Source organism: Sus scrofa, chromosome 13, assembly GCF_054392235.1.
Source record: "Sus scrofa isolate SSC_HxYL_T2T_F1_AM1 chromosome 13, Sscrofa_HxYL_maternal_Yorkshire_Landrace_v2.0, whole genome shotgun sequence".
Lineage (NCBI taxonomy): Eukaryota > Metazoa > Chordata > Mammalia > Artiodactyla > Suidae > Sus > Sus scrofa.
The window spans coordinates 74,438,252-74,456,950 of record NC_139395.1 but is presented as its reverse complement, the minus strand read 5'-3'; the positions used below and the strand labels follow the sequence as shown (position 1 = coordinate 74,456,950).

The window sequence follows — 18,699 nt, the reverse complement described above, 5'->3', positions numbered from 1 at the left end:
TCTACAATATCCAAAAGAAGCAAAAAGAATAGCTGAGTTAAATGGAGAGAGGGTAAGACGCCTAATCACAGAGGCCAAGTTCAAATCTTGGTTCAGCTACTTCCTGTCTTTACAACCTTGGACCAGTCACTCAACCTCTCAGAGCCCCAAGTTCACTACAGAGATATGTTAAAGCACCAGGTCCCTTGTAGATGTGCAATAAAATTAAACCAAGGGAGAAGCAGTCAGTATTAACTACTTTTCAGTCAATATGGAATTTTAGAGAATTCTCTGTCAAAAAGTTATCTCTGGGGAGGAGACTGGACCTAAAGACCATGGTTAAAGGGAAGTGGAGCCTCAATTGTAATGTTTTGTTTGTTTTTATAAGAAGCATGTGTTTGGAGTTCCCACTGTGGCTCAGTGGGTTATGAACCTAACTAGTATCTGCAAGGATATGGGTTCAATCCCTGACCTCACTCAGTGGATTAAGGATCTGGTATTGCTGTGAGCTGTAGTGTAGGTTGCCGATGTGACCTGGATCCCATGTTGCTGTGACTGTGGTGTAGGCCTGCAGCTGCAGCTCTGATTCAACTCCTAGTCTGGGAACTTCCATATGCTGTAGGTGTGGCCCTAAAAAGAAAAAAAAAAAAAAAAAAAAAAAAAAAAGAAGAGGAAACATGTGTTCATGCATCCTTGAAGAATCAGTTACTATATTTTTATCATATGTATTTTTAAACATATACAAATACTAGAATTGGGTAATTTACTTATTTGTTTTTAAAAACCATGTTATTTTGGTATGACTGACCTATAGAGAGATATACCTATTCAACGTATACAACTTTTTGAGTCTAGGGATAGGGACACACCCTTGAAATGTGGGTTTAATTTTTCCTAGCAAAACGATTTCATGACATTTTATTTATGTGCCTTGTAAAAAGTAGAAGAAAAGTCTTATTTAATTAAAATAGTTCCCTTAAGGCCATTTCCCCTTGTGGGTTTTATTTTTAGTATGAAACCAGGAACACTGAGAGCAGACGTGTAACCATCCTCCATAAAGGCTTTTCAGCCAGTGTGCGGACCATCCTGTGGAACAACCACTCTTTCCCAGCAAGCAGTTGGGTTTCTGCGGAATTGAAAGTCCCACCAGGTAAGGCAGGCCTCCAAAAGTCCAGTTTTATATTTCAGACTTGGTCAACATGGGAAAGCCTGAAAGCTAACAGCTCACTTTTCTTTAGTCACCAATTCCTGCCCAGTAGGCTTTTGCCTCATCAACATCCCACCCAAGGTCATTATCACTTCTTGGTGTCATAAGCCATCCAACTGCGTCTGGCAGGTTCCTGCACACACAGTGTAAACTTTCACATTCCGGCTCAAAGGCCACAGGGTTGTAAGCAAAATCAGGGCCCATCAGGTCTCTCTTAATTGGATACTAGGACATCTTTCCAACCACCCCTTACATGACTCATCTGCTCTGCTCAGATGGATTTCTAACCATGACCTTATGCACCAGCTGAGTCCTGCCTTGAAGCTTTTGCTTTCCTGGGCTTGCTTTCTCTGCTGACTTTTCTGAATCCTTCAAAGCGCAGGTCCAGTCACATCTGCTCTGTGAAGCCTTTTATTTTTCCCTCCTGGGCACTGAAGGTTGCTTTTCCTCTTAGAATTTATTCATGGGGTGTGCCACTCATTTGGCCTATACAACATGGCATTATTTATCTTTCATAAATAAATAGGTGTTAACTCTGCCACCTCTGACCACACATCCCTTCCGGACAGGGGCCCTGTCACATGCTTACTGCATCCAGTGTAATATAGTATATTCTGTTAGTGTGTGGATTTGCTTTGAATTCTGACTTCTCAAACCCAACAGAAGAGAAGCATTAAGGAGACCTTCCCATTCCATCATTAGATCATTAGATCATGTTGTCTGGACCACAGAGCAGCCAATGGCCTTGACCCCACTTGCAGAGACTAACCCAAGGCAGACACAAGGCCACAAACACAGGTCTGTGGGTTCCTGACATTAAAACACGTTTCCACCTCCCCATAAGGAGCAGGAGAGCGTGCCTATAACATGCCTTTCAGAATTATATTTCTGCTACCCCAGTTGTTCTCCAAGTATGCCAATGCAGGTGAACACTAATGAAAAATTCATTATTTCTGCCTTGAGTTGGACTGAATTCACACCAAATCATTCCTTGAAAGGGAACTGGGAGACAGTCAGACTTCAGAAATTTTAAACTGCACTTGGGTAAGGACCATCTTGTCATTTAGTGCTTGGGCAGGCTTTCACATATATATATATATATATATATATGCATTTGTAAATGAATATATATGCATTTGTAAATGAATATGTGTGCCTATGTAACGTGTATGTATGTATATTTACACACTCATGCATGTACATATCTACATACATGTACATACATCTACACCTACCTAAATACATGCATATGCAGCAGTGTATGGGGCTAATACAAAGCAGAATGACGTGACCTGGTATTCCTCTGTCTTTAACTCCTCTGCAGATAATAGGGAGCTCAATTCCTCTCCACCTTGAACAATGCTGGCTGACCATAATAAAGTGATTTTACAGTCTACTTAAACGAAGCTAAAAAGACCCATCTGATGAGGTGCTCCCTCCCTCCTTGGAGCCACCACAAGGCCAGGGTTTCTGCAGAATGCTCTAAAGGGCACCCATTGAGGTGATGACAAGGAGGGTGGAAATGAAAACAAGGCTTTCCTGACAAATAATTCTGGGAAATTCCAAGCGAAATGAACATGAAGGCGTTCCACTAAAAAAAACTTGAGATTTCCTAAAAGTCCTAGCATATTTTTATTTGGCTGTGCCCAAAGCATGCAGAAGTTCCCAGGCCAGGAATTGAACCTGCATCACAGCTGGAACCAGAGCCACTGCAGTGACAATGCTGGATCCTTGACCAGCTGAGCCACCAGGGAATTCCAGCTCTAGCATGTTAAAGAAGACTTTATATCAGGCTAGTGTGCACTGAGTCTCTGAAAAACTGGTGATATTTTGCAAGATTGCCAAAACTCCTTTCCTTCTGAGCAGCAACCTATGTTATTCATAAGGCATTTGAATACAACGTATTCAACGAATCACTCCATTCTAAGATGGAAAGTGGCAGTTGGAGACCTTCCTCAACCAGCTCTCTCATTTACAGTTGGAAAAACTGAGGCCCAGAATAGCAGGGAACAATGGTGTGACCGCTAGTTATTGACAAATGGCAGCATGAGAACACCCAGTTTGCTAAATACCAAGCTCCGAATGACAACAGTGCACCGCTCTTGAACTTTCATGCATGTCTGTCACATGCAAACCCTCCCTGCAAAGCACCCACCAAACTTCTGGCGTCAGAAACAAGAGGGCTTAGTCATTTCACCTTCATTCCCCAGTAAGATGACCTTTTGCAAACAGTAGCTTTCTATAAATATGTGATGACAATTACTTTTTGATGAGGGATGAGAGTCGGAAGTACAGACTCCAGAAGCTCTCATAGCAATGTTTTGTTCTTCTTATTTTTGACTATCTAGGGTCTCCCGGAACCTCAATTGTGAATTTAACTTGCACCACAAACACCGAGGCATATAATTACACACACGAAAGGCCATACCAAGTTTCTCTTCACTGCACCTGGCTTGTTGGCAAGGATGCCCCTGAGGACACGCAGTATTTCCTCTACTATAGGTTAGTACCTATTTTTACTTATGTGAATGGCTTGTTTCCTCCAGCCTTAAAAACTTACAAACGTTCCAATTTAGGTACGGCTCTGTGACTGAAGAATGCCGAGAATACAGCAAAGATACCCAGCAGAGAAATATCGCATGCCGGTTTCCCAGGACTGTTATCAATAGCAAAGGGCGAGACTGGCTTGCAGTGTATGTCAACGGCTCGAGCAAGGAAGAAGCAATCAAGCCTTTCGATCAGCTCTTTGCTCTTCATGCCATTGGTAAGGCAGGCTTGACTCAAAGCCAAAATAACCAAATTGCAGAGTCTCAGCACTGAGAGAGGTTATAAAGATCATCTCCTTTGACTGCTTGTCTCATGTTAAGTGGCCATCTGGCCCCTGTTTAAAAACCACAGGGTCAAAGTTTCTCAGCCTCAGTATTATTGATATGTTTGGCTAAATATTTCCACGTGGGGCAGCTGTCCTGTGTCCTGTAGGGTTTTCAGCAGCATTTCTAGCCTCTACCTACTAAATGCCAGCACTGCCTCATCCCCCCACATTAGGACAACACAAATGTTTCCAAACATTTTTTTCTTTCTTTTTCTTACTTTGGCTGCACCTGCAGTACATGGAAGTTCTTGGGCCAGGAATTGAATCTGAGCCACAGCAGTGACCTGAGCCACTACCATGACAATGCCAGGTCCTTAACTCCCCAGGCTACCGGGGAATTCCCAGACATTTCTAAATGTCCTCTATGGGGTAAAATCTCCCTTGGTGATAGTCACTGCTCTAGGGAAAGTGAACTCACAGCTGAAAGGAACCCATATCATCTCTTGGCAGTTTCAACTGTTTTGTAAAATTTCTGTCCCAGGCCCAGTGATAAACTGGTACCACCCCCAAACATATCTGTTTCCTTTTCCCACAAGATGTTCCTTCAGCTATCCGAAGGCAGCCAGGCTTCCCATTCTGGGATCTCTCCTCCTCCAGCTACCAGCCCCCAACTTCTCATGCAGACCTCAATGGTCCTCCTTTGTTCTGGACTGTCTCCTCTGGATGTTCTTTTTTCCTTTTTTTTTTTTTTAGGCATATGGAAGTTCCCAGGCTAGGAGTCTAATTGGAGCTGCAGCTGCTGGCCTACATCACAGCTCATGTCAACACCAGATCTTTAACCTACTGAGCAAGGTCAAGGATTGAACCTGTGTCCTCACGGATACAAGTCAGGTTCATTACCGCTGAGCCACAATGGGAACTCCTCCTCTGGAGGTTCTTGAGTTAGAATGTCTCCCTCACCCTGTGATTCTCAGATCTGAGCATATTATTTAAGCTTTCACTTGCTAAGTTCTCAAAAATGAGGATTTTTCTCCTTTATCCTATTTACTCGTATTAATGAAACTCATCAGGAGCCTCTCACATAGCATTTCTAGTTCTTAAGTTCCAGATTACAGTAGCACTGTGTATTAGCATAGGCTGTGGATCAGGCTGCCTGAAGTTGAATCCTGGCTCCTCCACTGACCAGCTGGATGACTTGAGACAAGCTGGTCATTTCTCTGTGCCTCAGTCTTCTTTTTTTTTTTCCTTTATTTTTGTGCCTCAGTCTTTTTAGCTGAAATATGGGAAGATATCAATACTTCCTACAAGGGGAGTTCCCCCTGTACCTCAGCAGTAATGAACCCTATTAGTATCCATGAGGACATGGGTTTGATCCCTGGCCTTGCTCGGTAGGTTAAGGATCTGGTACTGCTGTGAGCTGTGGTGTAGGTTGCAGACACGGCTCAGATCCCTTGTTGCTATGGCTGTGGTGTAGGTTGGAATCTGCAGCTCCAATTCAACCCCTAGCCTGGGAACTTCCATATGCCACAAGAGCCCTAAAAAGAAAAAAAAAAAAAAAAAACTTCCTACAAAGTCTTGTGACAGTTTTGTTAAAAATTACAAAGTTCTGAGAGCAGTGCCTGGCATAAGTATTCAACAAATATGCAAAATATTATTATTTAAAGGACATGGTTTGGCATGTGACATCTATCTGTATTTTTACATCACACATATATATATATATAGGTTGTGTGTGTGTGCGTATATATATATCAAATAGAGTATAATTTTGCTTCAGAAATCATAGCATTTGCTATGAGGTTATACAATTATTTTCAATAGCATATTTCTTGGGGATTTCCTGTTGTGATCCAGCAGAAATGAACCTGACTAATATCCATGAGGATGCAGGTTCGATCCCTGGCCCCACTCAGTGGGTTAAGTATCCGGCATTGCTGTGAAAGGTGGTGTAGATCACAACACAGCTTAGATCCTGAGTTTCTGTGGTTGTGGTGTGGGCCAGCAGCTGCAGCTTCAATTTGAAAGCTAGCCTGGAAACTTCCATTTGCCACAAGTGCGGCCCTAAAAAAGCCAAAATATAAAAGTATATCCTTAGACTACCTAAAAATGTCACTGTCATGAAAACAAGTAATAAAAAATGCTGAGGAGGACCTGGGAAACAATGATATTAATATGAAAATGGACACAACCTGGGACAGACCACAGGCATTTATTTTCTTGTACATTCATTTTACTGAGGCCATTTCATCAGATTACTAAAATAACTAAATACTCTCTTGGTGAAAATTTTGGGGCTTAGAGAATGGCAGGCTCTGGATCCGGTGGGCCCAATTCTTAGCTTGTCCCTCCGAGTCAGTGATTGTGAGCTCTAAGTCACATAACTTAAGACAAAGCCACACACTTAGAAATAACTTTCATTTCCATCAAATAAACAATCAGGAAAGAACTACGGAGTTATAAGACAAATTTAGCTCAATCTATTCTTTCTAGGTAGGTGAGAACTAAATCTCCACAACAAACCCAAAGAAGATACACAAAACAAAGTGAGCTAAAAACTGAGGCACAGAAAGGGGAAGTGATTAGGCCAGCCACACACCTGCTCAGGACTTATTGGGGGCTCCAAGGCAATTTCTCCCCAGGATCAGGTGCACCCTCAGACTGGTCCGACCTGAGAAATAAAAATGGATGGTGAGGTGGGTCTTGCCATAGGCTGAAGGAAAAGCCATTCAATGCCATGTGAAGTGGGAAGCCCTAAAGTTCACAAAAGAGCACTCTCCTTTAGTATGACAGGACAGAAGTCATATGTGAGCCACTGAAGTTCTGGACCTTACAGATTCATTGAAGAAATCATGCTGGTAAACACTTCATTTTTTTTTTTTTTTTTTAGGGCTATAGGTGTTGCATAAGGAAGTTCCCAGGCCTGGAGTCAAATCAGAGCTGCAGCTGCTGGCCTAAGCTACAGCCACAGCAACGCCAGACCCAGGCTGCATCTGCAATCTACACCATAGTTCTTGGCAATGCCACATTCTTAACTCACTAAGCGGGGCCAGGGATGGAACCTGCATCCTCATGGATACTAGTCAGGTTAGTTTCTGCTGAGCCACAACAGAAACTCCTAACAAATTATTTTTTTATTAGAGTAGAGTTGATTTACAGTGTTGTGTCAATTTCTGCTGTACAGCATAGTGACCCAGTCATATACATATATACATACGTTCTTTTTCTCATTCTATCTTCTATTGTGGTCTATCCTAAGAGATCGGATATAGTTTCCCCTGCTGTACTACAAGACCTCATTGCTTATCCATTCTAAATGTAGCAGTTTGCATCTACCAACTCAAGCTTCCTGTCCATCCCACTTCCTCTCCCCTCCCCCTTGGCAACCACAAGTCTGTTCTCTGGCCCGTAAGTCTGTTTCTGTTTTGTAGATAGGTCTTCTCAAGTATTTAAAATATCGCACAAATGAACCTATCTTTGCAATGTCCTGAGGAATGTGAGTGGATCAGCCTTATCAGTGTTGATCACCAGCCTCTTTTTCTCTAACCCAGATCGGGTAAATTCTCCAGTGAATGTCACAGCAGAAATTGAAGGAACCTGCCTCTCTATTCAATGGGAGAAACCAGTTTCTGCTTTTCCAATCCATTGCTTTGATTATGAAGTGAAAATTTGCAACACAAGGAAGGGTTATTTTCAGGTAATTCTTCAGCTCATGCTGATATTCGATGACAGATTTATTTAGAAACATTTAAGCAAAAATATTGTCAGAGACTGCTCTGGTTACAGCTTGGCATTAACAAAGTCAAAGGTAACTTCTGTCTACCCAGATTTTACGGAAAGAAATAAAACCTTACTGGCCTATTGTCTTGAAAGGACATAGTTTTTGTTGTAGATAATGCAAATAAAGTTCATCAGTACTACTGTTGGTGAAATGGTGCAGCTGCTGTGGAAAGCAGTATGGGGATTTCTCAAAAATTAAAAATAGAACTGTCATATGACCCAGCAATTCTATTTCTGGGTACATATCCAAAAGAATAGAAAGCAGAGTCTCAAAGATCTCTGTGCATTCATGCTCAAGAAGCATTATTCGCAATAGCCGAAAGAAGGAAGCAATTCACATAGCCATTGACAGATGAGTGGATAAACAAAATGTGGTTTATTCATACAATGAAATATTGTCAGCCTTAAAAAGGAAGAGAATTCTGACATGTACTACATGGATAAGCCTTGAGGACAGTATTCTAAGTGAAATGAGCCAGTTGCAAAAAGACAAATACTGTATGATTCCATTTATATGGGGTACCCAGGGTAATCAAATTCATCAAGACAATAGTGGTACATGGTGGTTTTGGAGGCTGAAAAAGGGGAGAACGTGGAGTTTTGGTTGAACAAGTAGGGTTTCAGTTTTGCAAAATAAAAAGTGTGCTGGAGAGAGGTTATACAGAGTGAATGTACTTACTACTACCCAACTATACATCTAAAAATAGCCAATATGGTAAATGTTGTGTTATGTGCATTTTACCACAACTTAAAAAAAAAGAAAACTCATTAGCCCTAATGACCAAAACTTTTTTTAAAAATGATTTTTATTGTTTCCATTATAGTTGGTTTGCAGTTAATGGTCAAAACGTCAAAAGAGAAGGGACTGAATGAAAGTCAATATTTATTGAGCAGCAACTATGTGTTGAGCTTTATTATCCTAGTTTATTCTATCCTCATAGTAACTCTGTTATGTAATGACCATTCCCAATTTATAGGAAAGTGAGACAGAGAGAGAGAAAGTTACCCAAAGTAACAAAGCAAGAACAAAATAGCAGTCAGGATTCAACGCTTGCCTTACAAATTCAATTTGAATCAGTTTGGTTTAACAAACACTTATAAGGAGGCTTCTTTGTGGGAAATAAAGAAATGACTAGTCATTGCTTCTGCTCTCAAGGAGCCTGATCTACTGGACACACTCACCCAGTCTTAGCGCCGCCTTAGTATCATAAAGGCAAAGGTGGATACAAAGTAATGAGAGGGCAAAGCCAGCTACCAGGGCCTCCGCCAGAAGAACTGACCAGAATCTTGAAAGATGAATAGAAACTTTCCTGGTGGGAGAGGGTGGGGACTTTTTAGCTAGTTCTTTCCCTGGTATATATGGTGAAAGACTGGTTTTCTTTTTTTAAATTTCTAATCTACCATAAACTGATACTTTTGCAAAATACAATAAAAATGACTTGCTAGAAAAATTGAATATAGCCAAGGACATTGATCCTGAGCTTGATGTGATGGCAATGTCGAATTGCTATGAAAGCTCTGTATTATCTCCATTTCTCTATTTACCTCCTTGTGGATCAGCAGTGAACAGCTCCTGACTCACACACCCTGCTCCCCACCCTGGAGTGGCAGGAGGTCTAGGCATGAGTAACTCCAAGGCCTGAGGACATGGTTCTTTCAGCCAAGTGGCAGTAATGTAGTCAGCCAGAACAAAAGGACAACACTGGAATCTTAAGTTTAGATTTTACACTGGGACTTCTTCCAGATGATTCTAAGATTTTGTTTTTTAAAAAGTAAATGGTTTCTCTTTTTAAAACCATGGCCATGGGCAATGGAAGCCATGGCAGTGTTTTACTTGACAGAGAAATATGAGTGTATCTGCAGAATTGTAGAATTATTTTTGTAATGGCATGAAAGGTGGGTATGGGTGGAGAGGGGGCATGTGGGCACAGATATACCAGTTCCTGGCTACGGCAATAGTCCAAGCCCAAAAAATGAGCCCAAAAGTAGGCAGTGTTGTGGAGCAGGGACAAGGAAGAGAGGAATGCATCCAGGAGTAAATACATCTGGGAGGATGTAAGATGCAGGAGGACATAAGACACAGACACCAGGGACATATCTCTGGTTTGGGGCAGAGGGAATTAGCTGCATGGTGGTGACACTGACCAGTAGAGAGAATAGAAAAGAAGGGTTTATTCATAAGAGAACGGCCTCCATTCAACACTGAACAATGTTAGCCGAGGGTCCCTACAGCAAACTAGCATTTATTGAGTGCACATTAATAGGTTGAACTGCCTCCAATTGCCATTTTTACAGATCAAAAATGGGTTATTAAATATTAGCAGTTTTCATATGATTCAACCCAATATATCCTTAAGGTTGGGCTTTACAAAAGTAATTCCATTGAATTCATTGATCCATTAGTTAGGTGGTATTGTTTCTGTTTTACAGATGAGAAAACTGAGGCTTAAGTCAAGGAACTTGCCCGGCAATTAGTTGGAGGCAGAGCCAGGATCAAGCTAGATTCAAGGTTCTTGCTCTTCCTACTTTTTAAAGCTCCCCACCCCCCAGCCCTCAGTCCTTGCCAGGCTTGAGTTGAGACATTGGATCAGGGATCTGTAAATTTTTTTCAGTAGAGGGCCAGAGAGAGCTATTTTAGGCTTTGCAGGGCATAGTCTTTTTTTGCAACAGGTATTTATCTCTGCTATAGACACAAGCAAATAGGTGTAACTGCATTCCAGCAAAACTATGTTTGTGGACACTAAAATTTCAATTTCATGTAATTTTCATGTGTCATGAAATATTGTTCTTTTTATATTTTTTCAGTCACTGAAAAATAGAGAGGCAGTTCTCAGCTTGCAGTCCCCAGAAAAACAGGCAACAGGCCAGACTGGCAGAGACTATAGTTTGCTGGTGCCTGTTGTATATGATGGAAGCTGTGTAATATTGTTAGTTCAGTGGTTACAGAATATCGAAGGACAAGACAAGGGGGATTATGCATTCTGCTACCAGCCGCTCCAGTCTGTCAACCTGGAAATGTCAATTGGACCCAGATGGATCATCTAGATATTACCACTGCCCATTTCATTTATTTTGATTACTGCATAGCTTTCCCATTCATTTGTACTGAATGGGTCTAGAATTAACTAATCAGTACCTATCCCATAGATTTTAAACAGGTCGATGACCACTGAGTCATATTATGTACATCTGACCTCACTTTCTGATCATTAGCATAATTTAAACTGTGTGTCCAAGGATTCTTGCTCTGTTTTCCTATTTAGACAGAAAAAATGAAGACCAACACATTCATCTCCATAATTGATGATATTTCTAAGTATTCCGTTCAAGTCAGAGCAGCAGTGAGCTCCGTGTGCAGGCCAGTGGGACTCTGGAGTGAGTGGAGTCAACCTATTTATGTGGGTGAGTATCTCCTGTTTATTGTAAAGTGAGCGACCTTATTCATGGTTGTAACGAATCCTCCTGGAAGGTGTATGAATTCACTGGTGAGTCCTGAAGTGCTGTCCCATCTCTACCATGCCTCATCCTCTGTCAACCTGCTGCCTGTTGGACCAGAAATGGTTTTAGCATGAGGCTGGAAAAGCTGAAATGTTTAAGCTTCTCACCAGCATGAGTCTTTCCAAAGCCCAGTACCTATTTCTTTTTCCAGATTATCTGATTCTACTTCTATTCAATCTTTTGAAATGATACTTTCTGAGATAATTGTAGATTCACATGCAGTTATAAGAAATAATGGAGGGAGAGCTCGTGTAGCCTTCATCTAGTCTCTCCCAAGAGTATTATCTTACAAAACTGCGGTAAAATGTTGCAACCAGAAAACTTGGATTCACTCAACACACCCATCTCATTCATATTTCACTAACTTTATATGTACTCATTTTTGTGTGTATACAAGTTAATGCAATTTTATCTACATGTGGGTTCATGCCTCTATCACCACTGAGATCCCTGTTTTTGCTTTTTTTTTTTTTTTTTTTTTTTGCTTTTTAGGGCCACACCCGTAGCATATGGAGGTTCCCAGGCTAGGGGTTTAATCAGAGCTACAGCTGCCGGCCTACACAACAGCCATAAGCAATGCAGGACCTGAGCCTCATCTGTGACCTACACCACAACTCATGGCAATGCCAGATCTTTAATCCACTGAGGGAAGGCAGGGATTGAACCCGCAATCTCCTGGTTCCTAGTCAGATTCCTTTCCACTGTGCCACAATGTGAACTCTCCTTTTGCCCTTTTGTAAACACATTCATCACCCCTGTCAACTCCTAATTTGGTCTCCATTTCTACAATTTTCCCATACTAATTTTGAATTCATTTTTTTCTTTTCATAAATAAGATTCCAAAACTGAATAAGCTTCAGGCCCACAAAAATCTGGATCCACTCTGGGCCTTCAGTGTTAACAGACCTAGAGAATCAAAAGGATTGATGTTGCCTGGGTTCCTGTGTTTGTTCTATAGCTATTTTTGTTTATGATTAAATTGACTAGTTTACTTGGCAGATCAGATGATCATTGTATCTCTTCCTGGGATCAGTGAAAAGTGGTGATGGAGGCTCTGAATGAAAGGGAAATTTTCCATTCTCCCTCTACCTTAGATGGCAAACCCATAATCTGAAGATATAGCCATGTACCATGAGAGAGAACATGCACGCTCTGTGTTTGCTATTATCTTAGCCATGGCCACCCAGACGCATTTTATGGGAGAAAGGGACAGTTAGAAAACAATGAGTGTATCTCACGTATGTGGCACAGCCATGCAGCCTGGGGCTGCAGATATACAGAATTTGCTTAATTCTACATAGATATACATGGTTAAGCATTGCCTTAGAGCTGCAAGGAAATAGGATGATGGAAAGAACTCTGGAATCTTTCATGGAAAGCTCAAGTCTAGTGCCAGCCTTAGCACGTACCAACGATGTACCTTTTAACAAAACACTTCTCTCAGCTCATCCTTGGGTTCCCAGGACTAAGGAGATAATATCCACCCCTCCAGCCTCACAACTTTTTGTGAAATAAGAGCCACATTGATAGATAATGCTTATTGTTGACTGTCCTCCAAGCACTATGCTAAGTACTTCACAGGTACTATCTTCCCTAATGCTATCCACAAAACGATGTTGCAGATGAGAAAACAGGTTGGGAAAGTTTAGACAATTTGCTTAATTCTACATAGCCAGCAAGTGGCAGAGATGGAATTCAAACCCAGGCTGAGTGACTCCAACCCTGAGCTCCTAGCCCTGTAGCAAGGGGGCTGGGATGCTGCAAGCTGGAAGCAACTGAACCAAAGACTCATCTAAGAGATCCTGGGAGCTAACTTTGTGGTTATGGCTGGTCTGGGGGAGTGTAAGTGTCATCTCTCCCTCATCCTATGAGGTGGTCAATGAGATTGTTTGAATAATATTCTTAAGGAGAGATGTCTTTCAGGCCCATGCTAAAATTTCCTGTTTTTTAATTCATTCCCTTAGGATAATGGGTGGCTCTGCAAGGAATTCCTGGACAGTGACCCACTGGCCCATGTGGATGTGAGTTAGGTCAGATACAGAGCAGGGAGATGTTCCAGTGAGATTGGGCAAGACGAGAAAAGGCCTGAGAAATGGAAAGCTGTTCTGAGTCTGCAAGGGGGCAGCTCATGCTGAGCTGCTGAGTTTCCAAAGGGTAAACGTGCCCCTAGAGTTGTGCAACATGACCAGCCAGGGCCTTGTGGCATGGCCCACACATCACCCCACTGGGACTCAGAGGCGCTGCATGAAACTTCCTGGCAGAGGGAACTGAAAGGAAAAAAGGAACTGAGACTGGGCCAACTGTACCTACTTCATGGTTCTGCCAAGGCCTGTCTCTCCTTCTCCCCCAACCCACCTTCTTCCCAGGTGGATGGTGAAACAGACTCAACACACGCAGACCCTCCCTCAATACTGCTTCATCTTTGCAAACAAAATTCATTCTGCTCACTGAGGGGGAAACCAATAGAAGAAACATGAATCCATTTCAGCGACTCTTTAACAAGGGTATTAATTTCATCAAGAGCCTATTGTAGAAATTTAATTTTCATTACTCGCATTTAGTGGATTTTTTTTTAATGTTTTATTTCCCAAAGGCACAAAACTCACTGACCCCAAATTATGGATATTTCTATGTTTTCCAACGTTATTGCAAATACAGTTTCAGAGTTTTGTTTTGTTTTAATGCTGTTCAAGGACCTCAAACTAACTTGGAGACTAAGGTGGGAACTTTGTCTGATTTTTCAGAGCTTGAGTTTTGCATTCTGATTTTTCAGAGCTTGAGTTTTGCATTCTCATCAGTGTTGACTATAGAGAGTTTAGAGCTTAGAGGGAGAGGAAGTAAAGAGCCAATCAGGAGATCTTGGTTTTTGTCATGGCTTTGCCCATGTCTAGCTCTTTGACTGTAGAGATAGCATAAAATAATATTTCATGAGCCAAGTAATTGGAGACTGCTTAGACAGCAGAGTCCAGAAGAATTCTCGGCTACATTTAGGTCACTGGAAGGCATGGCAATGTGCTGTCACTGGTGCAGGGAACAGAGTGGTGATGAGCATGCCAATGTTCAGCTGCCCTTGACTTAGTCATTCCTAACCTCTCTGGGTCTCAGTTTCCTCACCTGTAAGATATGACTTTCCTCACTTATAAATTCTTCCCAAATCTGCCTTTCACATCCTTCTACCCCCATCAACCCCTGACACAAGTGCTGAGAGGGAGACTGGGACCCATGATGAGAGCTTATTTTAAGCTTGTTTTTTATTTACTATTCACTCTCCACTTTCGAGCACCCGTCTCGTTATTATTTTCCAAATAACAGCCTCCTAGTTTGGAACTGGGCTCATTACCACATCCTCTCAGGTGTGCCTCACCGCCATCATCTTCTGCAAATCTCATTTCATTTAACTGCCACCCACTTTAGGAAGATGAGCTGATTCCTATTCCCACTCACCTGATAAATCCATCCTTTCTGGAATTTATTCCCCTGCTCAGTTTAGGATCATTTGTGAATTTAATCAGTGCAGACGCTCCATTTCCATCAGGATGATTAATAAACATAATATGAAGTCCAGTTTCCTCTGGGACATTTCACAGGCTCTTCCCTGACCCTGGAGGACGCAGCAGCCTACCAGGCAGAACTTCTGCTCCATTCATTTCTTCTAGAAACCTCCCTCCTCTTCCACCTTATCTTATAAATGGCACCCTGGTGCCCTCCCCTTCAATTTGCACACCAAGGCCCAACTCAAATAGCACCTCTTCCTTAGAAGTTAAAAATCTACCTCCTATATTGGAAAGAAATGGAGGCCCAGAGATATTAAATAACTCAGTAGTTATCAAACAGCCAAGTAGCTATTAATGGATACTTTTTTCAAATAGGTGACATGAGTCAATTAGTGCTATGGAACAGATTCAGTTTACTAATTGACCCACGATAGCCCAAGGTTATTGAAAACAGAAACATCACACAAGCTCTGATTAATGAAAAGGGGAGGATGAAGGGGACAGGAGTGATGTCCAGCTGGGGTTGGCAAGGTCCTTGAATGGTCAAGAGACACAGGGAACGGCAGCTGGGGATGCAGCCAGCCTCAGTGCACTCTTTCCTGTGAAACTCTACTCTCCTGTTCTGGGGTTTCCAGAGCATGGAATACCTTTTTTTTTTTCTTTCTCTCAAATGTAAGTAGCAGTTTCATTTTATCAGCCCTCATTATCAGGTGCCCTCCCTCAACTGGCTTCTCTGCCTTATCTGAAGAGCTGACTTCCCACTTTTCAGACATCTTTCTCCTTTTGAAACTTTCTTAACTTCCGGATTCTTCTGTCCCTTTTTTATCTCAACTATCTCCCGTTTATCAAAACATTGTGTCTCCTGAATAGTTCCTGGTCTGGGGGACGCTTTTCCTTCTCTGAAGTCTATTTTTTTCTTCTCTCTCCCTTCTGAAGCTCAAGAGTCACACAGGAAACAAGCAATAAGGAAAATTAAGTCTCCTACAGGAATGTCTTTCCCCATGGAAAATTGTTCTTTGAGCTGTGTGGTGGGTCCTGCTTGGTGGTTCTGAGGCCTCCTTATCAGTGATTCATCTTTGCCACAATCACAGGCATTGCTCCTCAAACTAACAATTGGGTTTTGCCCTGACCTCAGTGAAGGCCATATCTAAAGGCCAAGAGCAAGTCGATGTTTTGGTACTAGGTACCAATTAATATGTTTTTTGTTTTTAAAAAGATTACTTGAGGCATTTACACATTGGGGAGTAGAGGAAAGTTCACCATACTTCTCAGATGGCTCAGCTGTGTGGTCAAGGTCAACAAAGGTGCCAGCTGCCTTTTAGGGCATCTTCTACAGCAAGACCAGTTACTCATAGATAATCCTAACCTTGGCTTCCAGTCACAGTTTGTTTCTCTATGTGTTTTTGTGTTTAATGTGTGTGTTCGCGGGTGTTGAGGGTGGGGGGGAGTGGACACTTAGAGTCACACCCCACATGCTAGAATCTGTAAGGACTTCATAAAAATAGTTGGAAGCAGAAAATCAGGGAGGGAAGTAAGAACTGGGTCTGAGATGGAAGCAAAGTTCCCACAGGGAAACTCTGGTAGCTTTTTTCCTCGGACTTGATATTCATGTTTTGTGAATGAGTGAGGAAACATGGTACCCTGGACCCAGGGCATGGGAATCAAAAGTTGGAGGGCTTGGTGTCACCTTCGAAACCTACCCATCCACCTCCTTGACTTTGCACTTTGCTGGCTCCCAGCCTCAGCCCTCTGACTCTGCCCCTGGGCTCTTTTCTTTTCATCTCTTTTCATCTTTTTTTTTTTTTTTTTCTTTTGCCCCAGTGTCTCTTTGTAAACCCTCATGCAGTGGTAGAAGAGGGAGAAAAGCAGGAAGGAGAAAGGTGGAGGGGAAACATGGTAGAGGGCTCCAATTCACTTTCCCTAGGTCTTATGAATGAATTTTGCACATTCAAAAGCTTTTGTGAAGAAATAGTGGGCTTCTGGGTCAACAGCGACAAAAACTGGTTGAGAAGAAAAAGTTGACCCATTAGCATGAAAAACCTCACTCACCTTATCTGCGAGTGATATAACTTGTGGTGGATCTGGGTTTTCTTTGTAAGTGGGATATTTCAAATTGGTAAACATGGTGGCTGGTCTGGTCAACAGCTTCCTTTCACCCAGGCTCCTGTGGTTTCCAGGCTGGGTGCCCCATGCCTGGCAATGCCACCTACTTATTCTCATCAGGGGGGCAGAGCCACCTCATCCCAGTGGCAGTCCCACTGGTCTGAAGGAGGGCTGGCAGGGAGCTTTAAGACTCTATCCCCTAACTGCAGGAGCAGGGAGTTCCCACTGTGCTCTCAGGCCTGACCTCAGAGGTGTGGTGCCCACACCACCCTTCTGCTCGTGACTTCTGCCCCGTGATAGGCCCTCCAGATGTTACGCATAAGGTGGGACTCTGTTTTGGGGGCAGGAACTGTGCTTGGCTTGTGCACCTATGTTATGTCATGTATTCTTACCAACACAGGATTTTCTTAATTCAAAGGTGAGAAAAGAGATGCAGAGGGGATAAGGAACTGTCCCAAGTGAGAGAAATAGGACGTGATGGATCCAGACCTGGAGTGGACCCATGCCCTACTCTTTCTGTGATGCTTTATCACCCTGTGGGTGAAGGTGCCACCTGGGGAGACAGGGGCAGGAGGATGGACTGTGGAGGTGGGGGGGTTGGCCATGGAAGGGTCACTCTGTCAGCTCATGCCCTGGCCAGCCTCCATGCAGACCAAGCAAGGGGGGTGTTTTCATTGATCTCTTTAGATGATGCTAAATATCCCCTATAATTTGTTAGCATTTATTTGAGTATGAATGTCCTTGAGGGTTAAGACCATCATGTCTTATGCCCTTTCCTATGTCCTACTATCTTTGAATACTTGGTGCTTTCTTTCCCTTCAGGGCTGAGATTATGACTCTGCCTTTTGAGGATTATGACAGGACTCAAATTTTAGTCTTGCTTCAATGATTTAGGGAAATGATCTTGATGTCTTACTTCTGACACAATGTGTTTAATTATAATCACAATTATAATAACTAATATTCATTGAACACATACTATGGACTAGCACTATGCCAATCACTTCACATGTATAAGCTCAGCCAGTTCTCATTCTCACTGAATAAAGCAGGCAATGGAAGCTGAAGGGGCTCCCTGCCTGTGGTCACCTCAGTGGCAAGCGACAGAACCAGGATGAAAGCACTTTAGCCCTTTTTTCTTACTTCTGCATGAAGACTGCAACCTCCACAGCCAGCTTTCAGCTCCTTTAGCAGGTGGATAGAACAAGCCCAGTGGCCCTCTAGAGGGAAGAAAATTCTGGGCTACCTGGAGCCTCAGAAGGCGCACAGCCCTTGGTGCTATGTGGAAAAGTCTGAGAAGAAGATGGTGAAAAGAAGTTCTCTATTCAACTGCATCTAGTCCAGGCTTACCAGGGACAAATGAAGGCCAACAGTACAGTCACCATCAACCAGGGAAGCCTCAGTGTACACATGCACACAACACACATGCTGCATAGCGTCACCAAGTTCTCTCCATGTTTTAGTTTATTGAGCCCAGTTTCCCCAGATGAGCACAGTGCAAGTTCTTTGTATTTTGCTCTGGTCCCTGGACTGTCAATGTCTCTCCAGTGAGGCTCCATTTGCTCTCTCCCTCTTTTGGTATCCCTAAATCAGGTAAAGCTCCCAATCCATACAACAGCTGCCTCAGAAAGCTCGCCCACGCAAAAGCCTTGCTTAGGACTTTTGCTTGCTTGTGAGTCTGTGACCTGGCTTGGGGGGGCACTTCACAAGTGATGCTGAAGCCTCCCCCTCCAGCTGGAGGCAAACTGCATGGGGCTTTCTGGACTAATGCAGCTACATCCTCCCAGTTATCCAGCCCTGTTGATGCCATCCTCCCAGCGCCTGCTGGT

The 18,699-nt window shown here is 42.7% G+C and overlaps 2 protein-coding genes across 6 annotated transcripts in view; one reads left to right on the top strand and one right to left on the bottom strand.

Annotated features, from left to right (window-relative positions):
• TRNT1 (tRNA nucleotidyl transferase 1) overlaps positions 1–18,699 on the bottom strand; it is an 84,456-nt gene that overhangs the window by 49,482 nt on the left and 16,275 nt on the right. For 2 of the 4 annotated variants that reach the window (XM_084989215.1, XM_084989214.1), the window contains exon 2: positions 6,595–6,666. The exons of the other annotated variants lie outside the window; for them this stretch is intronic. The gene's annotated coding sequence lies outside the window, so the exon portion shown is untranslated. The remainder of the gene's footprint in view (positions 1–6,594; positions 6,667–18,699) is intronic. 4 annotated transcript variants of the gene reach the window in all.
• The window catches only part of IL5RA (interleukin 5 receptor subunit alpha), a 37,883-nt gene that overhangs the window by 7,492 nt on the left and 11,692 nt on the right, over positions 1–18,699 (top strand). For both annotated transcript variants that reach the window (XM_084989216.1, XM_013981906.3), the window contains 5 exons: positions 991–1,129; positions 3,535–3,688; positions 3,763–3,950; positions 7,547–7,692; positions 11,039–11,177. In XM_084989216.1, the coding sequence (XP_084845342.1) occupies positions 991–1,129; positions 3,535–3,688; positions 3,763–3,950; positions 7,547–7,692; positions 11,039–11,177 (766 nt within the window). The remainder of the gene's footprint in view (positions 1–990; positions 1,130–3,534; positions 3,689–3,762; positions 3,951–7,546; positions 7,693–11,038; positions 11,178–18,699) is intronic.